At 37.6% G+C, this 12,500-nt stretch overlaps 1 protein-coding gene and 1 long non-coding RNA gene across 2 annotated transcripts; both read left to right on the plus strand.

The window, feature by feature from the left end:
* The first annotated feature begins 1,314 nt into the window (after positions 1–1,314).
* Positions 1,315–4,392, plus strand: LOC138043320 (histamine H2 receptor-like). The gene has a single exon (XM_068889554.1). The coding sequence runs from the start codon at positions 2,068–2,070 to the stop codon at positions 3,076–3,078; it is 1,011 nt and encodes a 336-aa protein (XP_068745655.1). The 5' UTR covers positions 1,315–2,067; the 3' UTR covers positions 3,079–4,392.
* Positions 4,393–5,248: 856 nt separating this feature from the next.
* On the plus strand, positions 5,249–8,133 carry LOC138043321 (uncharacterized). The gene is made up of 3 exons (XR_011131229.1): positions 5,249–5,354; positions 6,429–6,580; positions 7,517–8,133. It is a non-coding gene; the product is annotated as an uncharacterized lncRNA (long non-coding RNA).
* The last annotated feature ends 4,367 nt before the right edge of the window (positions 8,134–12,500 follow it).

Raw genomic sequence — 12,500 nt, forward strand, 5'->3', positions numbered from 1 at the left:
CTAAAATGTACAAACAAATAATCAATCTTGTGACGCAAATTACAAGTTCACACATTATGCAATTACACACCTATAAATATAAGAAATAAATAGACTATAAAATAATCAATTACTTGTACAATAAAGTTATTGTCTAGTACACTGTAGCTGCAAAGAGCCAATTGAGGTCAGGTCACAGAGCAACTTCGTCGTCTTTTGGTTTTTTTTGGGAGAATTTTCATATTTCGGTTTTCCTGATCTTGTTAAAATAAATAACACGGTTTTGTCTTCATTTTAGAGTATTTTGCCGTGCCGTTAATTTAAGCGAGGACACCAAATGCTATCGGAGACCAGAGTATTCAGCAGCAACTCCTTTTCACACCTTCGAAAGCCTGGATAAACTGTAGTAAAGGCAACGGATAACAAATCGTTTACCTACCACTTTAAGTTGACAACACCGGCATGACCTTTAATCTCGTCTTTGCTGATCGATCAATCACCGGACTGAAAGTTTAAAAATAACGGATATTTTTCCTTCAGATACCTCTGTTAAGCGACATATTCTGGTCCCATCCAGCTATGATTGCTCCCACGCTATAAACATGGTTAAAAATAAATTGACAAAAAATGAACTTTTTCAAATGAGAGTAAACGAGGTGGCAATGCCTGGAATTACGAGCATTGAATAGCTACACAGAAAGGAGAACTAAAAATTTGAAGTCAAATTACTAAACAGATGACCATTGCGTGAAGGCCAAATTTTGGTCATATATTTCAAATAAGATTGTATTTAGCTTCTTTTGAGCCAACGGCTATTTATTCATTGCAGACATGGTAATTTTGACGTGAAATATCGTATGTTGTAACAATGAGTTTCTTGGCAAAACCCGACCCAATCATGGCAGACTGAAATACAGATTTGTTTCCTCTCTTTTCTTAGAAGAACTATGCATTAATATCTGAAAACGAAGATGTCTTGATTAAATTTGTGTTGTGGCAATAGGGCCGTTTATACGAGAGAAAATAAGACGCGGCTTATTCTGGCCGCGGCGTACATAATACGCGAAAGGAAATATTTATAAGAGCATAAACTCCCAGGCCAGGATAAGCCGCGGCTTGAGAAAGCCGTAAAGGTAGATTTTGTACCATTTATACGGGGTGCTCACGTCTTATGTAAGCCGCGGCCAGAGTAAGCCGCGGCTTACTTTCTCTCGTATAAACGGCCCTAATGTCTCGCACGATTTCGTATCCAGTGCAACGTTTTAGTTTCCACCCAGCACACAAAAATAAATTGATCAGAAAGTGCACTGAGAAAGCCAAGAAGAGAAAATTACATTGCAACAGTCTTTTATGCTATTTTTCCTAGTTTTCGTCCCCTTTTAAATAATTCAAAGTCACCTTTTTTTTTCTCTCAATGGCCTTCGAGGTTTAATTAATTTGGTCTCGGGATATTAAACTGAATTACAATAAGTACATTGCGTTTTCCACTTTCGTGATTTGTAGAAATTGTCATTGTCGCCTCAAGGGTATATTAGAGAGGCAGTCCGAGTGTTGTGTACATTGCCTCATTTCCTGTGACGTTTTGTCTTATTGGTAAATATTGTGAGGAAATGAGATATTTCAGTTGACAAGGGACCCAGAGGGGAAATATCGGCGATGGTCTCAATTGCATTAGTCCACGAAAAAACCTCAGTCTTTGTTTTTGCATGTAATTCAGTACCAAAAGCAAAGGATTATCAATGGAATATTCGAAGCGGCTTGGAAATAATAACTGAAAGTGCCATTGATATGGATTTCTGCAAGGACAATTGCCTTGAGAAGGCAGCTGTATTTGTTGATTTGTTGGTAATACAATATAAAGTTGACATAAAAGTTACACCATTCAAAAACTATTCTTAATTGAAAAGGCCAATGCTAAGAAAACGGAATATAATTACGGGAAAATTCCCTTGATTTCCTAATGCATATGATGTACTCTAGTTTATAATAAGCGATATAGGGTGGCGCGTAACGGCATATCTTCAATATTCTCGAACAAGTGGATTTGCAAGATTGACCTTTGCTGGCTGCGGCAACAGATCTGTATGCATGGAAATTAACGACAGCAGCACTCGTACACTTTTAAATGGAACTATCTTATTTGATAACAAAAATTCACCAAAGCAAGTCTCCGAAGACGGATGGTTTTGGATCTTATTGGGCGTAATTGGTGTAGTCGCTTTAGTAGCCAACTCCGGTGTTATTTTTCTGATTGCAACTCGTCGACGCCTTCGTACAGCTTGCAACAGCTTCATCTTGTCGTTGACATTGTCTGACTTACTGGCAGGCGCTGTAGCCATTCCAGGTTCTTTCATATGCCAATTTAGTTTAGGTTGCAACGTAGGAGTTTGGTTTATTTTGTGTAATTTCTTTATCTGTGCTTCAGTTGGCAATGTTTGTACCTTGGTTGCCGATCGATTTTTCCGAGTGTTGTATCCTCTGAGATACCCTGTGTTGATGTCTTCCAGAAGAGTTGCAAATCTCATTTTGCTTGGATGGACGGTGCCCATTTTTCTTCAACTTATTCCATCACTTGTCATTCGGCTGAATCCAGCCTTGAACCAACGGGTTTTTAGTGTAGTCCAAATGTTTACGTTTGCCATTTTACCTTGCATGGGTCTGTTACTTGCCTTCGCGAAGATCTGTGCCATTACCATTAAACACTCGCGCCATCACCGTGTTCAGGTAGAGCAAGTTTACAGAACCTCTGCATCATCCGTTCAACTCAACGTGAACCTAAAACTCAAGACCCGGAAGTCATTCTCGGTCATTGTCCTCGGAGTGGTCATTTTCTTCTTTGTTTTCTGTTGGTCTTTTACGATCTACAGAGGAATCTGTGATAGCTTCGCCTTGTGCAAAGTTCACCAACCAGTCATTTTGGCCTCGAGAATTTTCTTGGCAAGCAATATGGCGGTCGATCCTGTTGTATACGCCATATTAAAGCAAGACGTTAGACAAGAACTTGTAAGTACGATACTTGCAATAGCAGGACACAAAACTCGCATACGGGATATCCGTATGAGTCAAACGCGAACATGGTTGGGGCAGTCAAGAAAATAACTTCGAACAGGAAGCGCCATCATAACAGTGCTTTTTGCTTACCGTATGCTGTGTGAAATGAAATTATTTCAGGAGCAAAATTTTAATTTTGCCACTCGTTCACGAAATGGAGTAAATATATGTATAACATACACATACTTCTTAAAATTTCAACCTCGCTTCATGCATTTCTCGTGCTAAGATTGGTTACTCAATCTCGGTTATCAGCTAATACACCTTAGTTTGACCATATATGGTAAATGATAGCGCTGAGCGTTTCTAAAGTAGAATTTTTTTGCCGGAAAGCGAAATTTTTCTCTGAATAAAGCAAAAAAAAAAATTTTTGTGGAAAGTTTGGATCAATTCTGACGCTTAGAAGCGAGCGAAAAGGTAAGAAATGTTTTTGTGATGAGCCTTCGTATGTCACACCACCAAGTATTACAGAACAACGCATCTTCATCAATTTTTTTCCATTTCGCTGGGATTTTCTCCCTTCTTTCGCTCGTATTTCGTACTTCCAAACTTTTGGAGTCTAAGGAATGTAATAAAACAAATTGTCAGGGCCGTAGCCAGAAAAAAATATGACTGAGGCAATGTCCGTGGTTAAATTATCTTCGGAAGTATTTTAAGTGTTTACGATGCACATTACATATTAAAGACAACACTGGAATCACGCTTTATTTTAAAATTTCACGAAACAATGACCGAGGCAAGTGCCTCGGTTTGCCTCATACTGGCTACGGCCCAGATTGTCCATTCGCGCTTGTTCGATATGAGACTGGCTATAGCCTATATATATATTCCTTTTGTGAGGCAAAAGAAGACAAAATAAACAGGAGTAAGTAAACGGGCTATTTTATTACGCGATAAACATACCTGAGGCCGCCCGTTTCACGAAAGTCCCAAAAACCTTTCGGGCCCGAAAAGCCATACACAGGATTGCTTGGAGAAACTGGTCTTTTGATATGTTTTACAAAATGAAAGAGAAAAGAAAATAATTGTGGACTCTGATGACTGAAACCCCTCCGTACTCAAGATACAGAGGGCATTGGGATACCCGAAAAAGGCCAGGAAAGTTGCGAGACTTTCGAGAAACGGGTCCCCCTCAGACATAGGGTGCTCAAAATAAATACATTTAAAAAAAGATCATTTGCCATTTCTTGTCGTTTGTCGAAACGAATTCAACATAAATGATTGAGTGTCTTCCCACATGAGGCAATTAGTTTTCAAAGCATAGGATCGCTTACCGATACTCCCCCATTGAAAATTTCACGGCTGTCTTGGTCATATTCTTTAATTTTCAAGTCACGTTCTCAAAAAAAATTGCTGACGGTACAGCCAATGGATATCAAAGGAATCTGATAATAATGATAATGAGGACGTGTATAAGTTAGGAAAAACAGAATTTTCGGTCAAGGCGCTTTTTCCAATTTTCGTCCTCTTCATAATTAAGTATACAACCTCAGTGCATTAATATTCTTCATTATTTTTTAGTGCTTATTGCTACAGACGTTTTTTAGTCTTTTCCACGTAAAAGCTGCCTAACGACTCTTTCTACAGTCAACCCTTCGATATTCTCTCCACCTCTCATCTCTCTATTTTGCTCTCCGTTTTTTTTTTTGTTTCGTTGACTTTAAATGTGTGAGTTTTTACTTTTCTATTCAGTTTATATAGAGCATCCTAACGTGTAGTTTTTCATCATTTGAATCATCAGCAGTGATGCAATCAAAGCCGACGTCACAGTCAAACTGAGTAGATATGTTGTAGACAACATTGCCAAGACTCTTGAAATTACAAAATACCAGCAAATGAATATAAAACGCTTTTACCATAACATTGTATTAACCTTCCGCTTAAAAACCTAATATCTTGGTGCGCATTTAACATCGGTATTTTGTGAAAGAGTACTTCCTTAATTTTCCGAATGTTGAAGGGCTAAAATTCTCTTGCAATTAGATTCTGTCAATAACGCTATCCTTATGTGATTAAATTTGCACAATTAAGGAAGACAGAGTAAATATTACCACGTTATAAATGTGTTTTACGGATGCAATGTTTGTTTCTTTTTTTAATAGTATTAGCGTATGCCGAATTTTAACACGTTCCTACGATTGTATTTACTTGCAAGAGCTAATAGGTCAGAAGCATTAATTTGATTACGACCACTCATGTCCGTTGTGTAATAGTTGGAATGAAACAGTAAATAATCAAAACGGTAGAAAAGGTCAAGTTTCGAGTTACGCACGTAGGCTCGGCTTTTCTTCAAACCTAACCATGGTGGGCCGGGCTCTCAGTTGGTGAGTTAGAACGAAAAAATGATCCGGATCGATGGGGAAAAAGCGATCGCCAGATTTATCGGTTTTTTTCTTCGAGCTCGCTTTTTCCTCGATCCCGATTATTTTTCGCTAGTTCCTATAATATAAGAGCCTGGAACAGGCTATGCGCAGGTGAAACACGCGGTCATGCCATTAACGAATTCTATGTCGATAGAGGAACTGGCAAAACGATACGTAATGCTATTGGTATGGCAAGTCAGGCCGAGTTATTGACGAAGAGAGAACGACTAGTACGTTTAACTTGAGCATTGAGTAGAACATTAGTAGGGGCTTGCCTCTCCAATACAAGCCCTATGAATCCAACCTTTAAGCGTATCGTTCTATACGAGTTCTCGGACTCTGCACGCGCTCTTTAGAATGGCCAATCAGAATAAAGTTACTGTCAAACGAAGACAAAAATAGCTAAAACAATGTATGCAAATTTTGAAAGTTGATGTAAATGTGAGTTTCCCGCTGAAGGGTTAGTTCTAAAGATAGAAAGATGCACACAAAGGTAAACTCAAGGATATAGTGCATCGGGAGGCTCTTACTCAAAGGCTCACGGTCTTCTCTAGTCTCTCACACAGCCGTTATTTGCTGCGTGGGAGACTAGATCTTCTCTGACCTAGTTTTTAGAGAGCTTTAGATTCTAGGACAAGAACGACTACGAGTACAAGATTTTCTCATAGAACAACAGTGAGCGCGTGCAAACCAGCGTCATTTTGGCGGGAAAAAACGCGATACCGTCGAAATTTTAGTACGAGGGTTTGCAAAAATGTTGTCGTGTCAAAACAATTCAACAACACGGTAGAAGTTTTATCATTTTTCGATCAGCAAAAAGGCTCAGCTACCAGTAATAAGAATAACTGAGCAACCAACACTGCTTGAAACGAGTAAGATGAATCGTCCGGGCTATAAATTTTCTAAGTATTTTTGCTAAAAACGGGCAGTCAAATCTCGTACTCGTTCTCGTCCTCGTCCTAGAATCTAAAGTTCTCTATTCTTAGATTGCTACTTCCGGCGCAAACTTAGAAGTTATGGATTTGGTTTTTTCAGGGTTTTTTCTCAAGTACTCAAACTCCGATGATCACTTCCAGCTCCTGGGGCCCGTTTCTCGAAAGTCCAGAAAAATCTTCGGGCCCGAAAAGCCATTTGTGAAACTGCCAACCGCTTGTTTTGGAGAGCCGATAATTTAACGCGTTTTCAAGGTAACAAAAAGAAAAATAACTGTGAAGTTTAACGACTTATATTGTCTCCGTTCTTGAGATACAAAGGGAATTGTGACACCCGAAAATGGCCCGTAAAGTTTGGGGAATTTCGAGAAACGGGCCCCTAGACCTACATACTCAAATATAGGCGAAAATTTCATATATGCTTTCTATCGTATAGAAAAGAAAGTAATGGTGTAGTATGAAAAGGGCTTTTATTATGCAGGCAAACTGATCCGAGATGAAAAGGAGAATTCTGATTGGTTCTCTGAGCGGTCCGAATTTTGCAATACGGACCGCTAAGATGGACTGGTTAAGTAGCAGCGTATATAGGTTGCCAAACTGTTCCCATTTTCTCGGATATAAAAAGAAAAATACGAGAAATTTTAGTTTGTCATGTCGGAGTTCCAGTACGAAATTTACTTTCCAGAATCGTTAACAAAAGCAGGCGAAGAGGCAACACTCAAAGAGTAGAAACCCTCGCAATAAACCAGTTTATCTAAAAACCTTGTTCGGGGCGTGCTAGTAAAACATTGGTCTTGTATTTTTTTGGAAGTTTATACATGCAATATTTTCGCAGTACGGACCTCAGGCTAGTTCAATAACTTGTGACCGTATTGAGCCCGCATCATTCAATCCTGGATATATATGCTAAAAATGACTGAACATAATTAGAAAATATCTTGACCACTCATTTATCAATAATACCCACATTTATTTTCAAAGACAAGAAATCAGCTTCACAATTCGCTTGAATTACATAGATCGCTGTTACAACAACTGTACACACAATTCGGTTTTGCCTTGCAAAAATCACTGCAAACTGACTCCTCACTGCACGTTCGTCTGTAGTAATAGTTGCTCATTCCTTGCGACATTTCCTTCATCATTACGCACCTCCAACCCGACTCACAATACTTGATCTCTTGATTTGAGGTGCACTGGAACCAACTGGATGATTCAGGGCATTCATAGCAAGTCAAGGATTCAGCTTCGTAAATAGAAGCAGAAACGGATAGTTAAGGAACGAACAAACTAACTAACAAAGCTGATTCTGTCAGTTACTCAATGAACCATGGGAATTCAGATATTACTGTATAAAAGATTTTATAGCCGGACTGTTGAAGGATGGGGGAAGGGGAGGAGAAACCTTTCTCCACTAGGGAAAATAAGACCTAAGTCTTAGTACTCAAGCTAATTTTTTGATAGTACAAAAAGACCCAGGAAGAAGTTAATTGAACATTGCATGCCTAAACATGTAATTCGAAATATCCTGTAAAATGCAGATTTCAAAGCCAAATTGATGCATGGTTATGTAAAAGTTGTTAAAGTATTTTGGCAGGTCAGCGCTAACCAGGCTCCAAGAAACTCGAGCAATATAATTTTTGTTTAAAAGTTGTAAAAAAGAGCCCTGTAGGACCTGTAGCACGTTGCTTGCATGTAGAATGTTCTGATAATGTCTTTTAATCACTGTTATTTGCATTTCTTGGAATTGACTGACAATTCTATTTGAATTTAATAAAATGTAACAGCAAGAATCCTTAGACATCATATATTGCCGTGTTTAACTTCTTGAATCGAGGGGGTCCTTTGAGGCTCCTGGACTCGATTACCTAATATGCATTAGAATCAACCTCCATTCAGGAATTAGTCTAAGGGTGCGTTCGATTGGGAAATCCGGATTTAAATCTGGATCTTCGGATTTCTAATCAAACACAAAATCCGAAAACGGATTTCGCGACGGATTTTGTTAATTGGAATCCTTACCCGCCATGGACTTCCAATTAGTGAATCTGCGACAAAATTCGTCCGAAGATCCAGATTTTAAGATCTAAATCCGGATTCCCAATCGAACGCACCCTAAGAATTGGATTTGATAAGTATTCCGATTTTAGTGAGCACGTTAAATTGACCTGCAAGATCGCATTCTTTCCGTATTTGCGGTATTGCCAAGGTTAGGCGATACTGCTAATACTATCGCTCACGCTTAAAAACCTCGCGTTTAGATTATTGTAATGCCCTATACTATGGTCTTCCTAAGTATCTGATTGATAGACTTTAACTTGTACAGAATTCAGCAGCCCGCCTCGTTACTTCTTCGAAAAAAAGATCACATTACACCGATTCTTAGGCGTTTACAATGACTTCCTGTGCGCTATAGAATCATTTTAAAAATATTGTTTCTGACTTACAAGGCTCTAAACGGTCAAGCACCTAGCTACATCAAAGATCTGCTGGGCCCGTTTGTTCGAAAGCGGATTAATTTAATCCAGGATTAGCGTAAACAATTTTTTCACGTTTTCAACTTTTTGGTGAAAGTTTTTTTTTTTTGGTTATTTTTGTTTTCCAAGACTGACTTCTTCTAATGTAAATTCCTGGCGAATATCAGCGTTGAACGGCATTTAGGAGTAGAGAAATATAAATCTGGGATCAGCTTTAATCGGCTTTTAAACAACCGGGCCCTGAAGTATAAGAACTCGGCCCTTGTCTTACGACCATCAAACAAGCCTTTGCTTGATGAGCCCGTGGTTAATGTGAAGGGCATACTCCTTTGCTGCTCCAAATTGTGGAATAAGTTACCATTGGACATTAGGCTATCATCGTCAGTATCTAAAACTACGCTTGAGAAATATCTGTTTACGAAGTATTTTGATTTATAATGTTTTTATTATTAGCTTGAATTATATTGAAAAATGTATTTTTTTTTTTTAATGAATTAAGAGTTATGATATTGTAAAGCGCCGCGGACAATTAGTGGAGGATGGCGTTATATAAATGCATTTATATATTTATTATTTAGTCTGGGAATGTGGTTGCCTTATAAGGAGACTTAATTTTCTTCTTCTTGTCATAAGTATTAAGCCAGGAGCAATTTATTTAATATACGCTGCGATTCAGTGGCATTTGTTTGCCTTTTAAATTTCACGAGGTTGCCTTTTTAAATAAATATACACGCGAAAACAAACAATCCCTTTAATGTATGGGTTACTTTCATGAACAGTTTCTGACCTAGAGATAAAACCAGAAAATACTAGGAGGATTGGTATATGGACCGCACCAATGGTAATTAGGCTTTGCAAACCTTTTGCGGTAAATCGATTCCTGAGAGATGCAAAGATCAAAGCTAAATCGTAGATAAGTTCAGGATGCTACAAAAAAGTGAGATACTACGAATAAGGGTCTCTGAATTAACAAGTTAATTTCCTTTTAAAGGCTGACTTTCTAAACCTATCACTAACCTTCCCCAAATCCGAAGAGACCAAGAGACATTATCCCCCATGATAATTATTTCAAATATATTTTTGGACTGCCGAAGGTATTAACATTGCAGCGAGGTTCAATTTCACACCATCTAACCAATAAGGTGTGGTCCTTGGAATAACCGGGCAGTACGACAGAAAAAAAATGTTTAAGATAATTTTCATCTGAATAGGGTATAACATGGGGGATTTGCAGCTCTCTTTACGCCGCCGGTAAGACACTAAAAAATTAGGAGCAATCCCAAACAATTTTAAACTTCTTAGATAACTGCTAAATCATTTCCTCACGGACAACTGCAATGACTCTGCGATTGCGAGCAGAGTGGTAATTACCTTTTAAACCTTTATGAAGCCATGCAAACCCATTCAATGAATTTTTAACAGGCATCAAAATTAAATGGAAAATTTCACAAAAGAAAGGTTACTATTATATTAAAAAAAAATCAAGAATAGTCAAACTTAAGAACAGATTCAGTAGTGGTAAACTAAAAAGAACTAGCCTATCTGGAAAATCATAAAACTTACATTTTTCTGTGATTTTTTTATGGTCTGCTGGCTTCTGAAAATGTTTTACTGAACATATAATAACTTACCAGCATGTGGCAGCAGCAAAGCAAGAGAAAAAACAACAATCAAGACTTTCATGGCAAAAGGCGGTTATCCTCACTTTGTCGAGAGACCTTTCTCTTCACCAAGCAATTTGGAATTACGTGTTGTGATATTAACAAGACAAGTTTAATCTTGCTGAGTGGCTCAACAATTTGTTAAACTTCGTTTTAACGAGCTGTTGATTGGCTCAGATAAATCGAGTACTCAAGATGACAACTAAACTGACCAATCATCTCTTATATTAAAAAAAAATCATTTTTAATTAATGCCCGTGCTTGGGCAAGTCTAATTGATCGTATCAGCTGGACAAATAAAACAAGATGACTTTGCTAGTAAAAAGTATACTTTCGGCTTCCCAGCCAAAAAGTCATCCTCCATGCCATAGATGAGAACTCATCGTCCATCCCGTATATTACTCAGGAACTAATTAAAATTGCAGGAAGGAGTGCATGTCATTGTAAGATAGCGAGTTTTATTCCTTGGACTGGTAAAGTGTCCGTAATTAATTAAGTATTCTGTTTTGTTTTTTTTTTCGCAGAATGACAAGAATTGCTTTTCGAGCAAGCAAGGGTGTGTTTCTTGTCATTTTCCCATCCGTCTTTGCCGGAAAAAATGTACTATTCCAAATTACACGAGAATCGTATTCTTATTAATATATGTGAGAAAATTCGAGATGAGATATCGTAATTAATCAGAAGAAACGCATGCGTATCACTCAAACAAAAATTGCGCCATCCGGGGCTCGCATTTGATTAGCCATCTAAGACTTGCTTTTATCCCTGACCAACCAGAATGCTTGGTGTGTTACCTCTTTTGCACTGGGTTAACTCTTTTGTGCACTGTGTTATCTGGAAACTACATTTCTCGTAGCCAATCAAAATAGAGAAGTTTGCCATGTATGTTATTACAAAGAAAATCACACGAATTTGAGCCTCTCAAATAAATATTCAAGAATCTTAACACAATTGTTTCGTCATTTTTTATGTTGGCGTACTTTAACGCTTTCTCTCCTCATTGCAAAAACAATACTGATACACAAAGCGGTAGTAAAAGTTAGTTTTGTGTGGTTTTCGGAGTGTGTGGGTAAGTGTGCGAGTGAATAAATACCTTCTTGATAACCTGTATTTTTCTCTTCGACTGGATGAGAAATTGTCTGCCTAGCTCAGCTAGCCCTTATGGTTATTCCAGGCAGCCAGTACTCTTTAATCGAGCTCATATTTTCTATTTTAATCAATTTTTCTTTTAAGCAAGAGTACAATAAGTTGTTGTCGTTGTTGTAAACATGATGAACTTTTTTTCTTCCTGTGGTTCGGTTTTCCTCTTTCATCAAAAACCACTACTTGATCACGTAGTTAAATTTCACATGATTTTATTGAATGTATAGTCTCCCAAGTCAATAGAGTACTTCAGGCCTAGTTAAACAACCTTGAGAGTTATGCCCCAACATTCATTTTTAAAAATATCGGTCGGTTATGCAAACACTTTCCCATTTCCGTAGGTATCTTATGTTTTTGCGCAAAAACTAATGTCTTTAGGAAAAGATAGAAATAGTAATGATAACTTCAAAAACAAGACAGTGTTGCTCTCGGACTTAACATCATTTTTTTTGGTTTTTTCAATTTTTTTTATTAATTCTCTCCATAAGATCATATGATAATAGTATTACAGAAAAATAAGAAATATCACTAGTAACTAGTTGAGAAAGGGCAAAATATAGAGGACTAATTCGATTCCCATACTTCATGATAAATAGTAACGTATGAAAAAAAATAAAGTAATAGAAACTCAAATACATATAAAAATGCAAAGGCAGTACACAAAGGAAATGAAACGTTATAGACAAAGACGATACTAGAGGAGGAGTCGATATTAATATTGAGCAAGATAATGGCAATATAAAGATTGTTTGAAAGAATGCTTAACGGGCCATTTTCTAATTACAAGAGGAACACTATTCTAAAAAAATAACGACCAATTACTGTTGGAAAGATCTTCTTTATCAGTTGTTCTAGAAGGTGCTAAACTTTAGTGGTAAAGTTCTGGACTTCTAG

Source organism: Montipora capricornis, chromosome 3 (genome assembly GCF_036669925.1).
Source record: "Montipora capricornis isolate CH-2021 chromosome 3, ASM3666992v2, whole genome shotgun sequence".
NCBI lineage: Eukaryota > Metazoa > Cnidaria > Anthozoa > Scleractinia > Acroporidae > Montipora > Montipora capricornis.

Excerpts from the sequence above, each read along its gene's own strand:
- LOC138043320 (XM_068889554.1), top strand. The coding sequence starts at position 2,068 with ATGGAAATTAACGACAGCAGCACTCGTACACTTTTAAATGGAACTATC.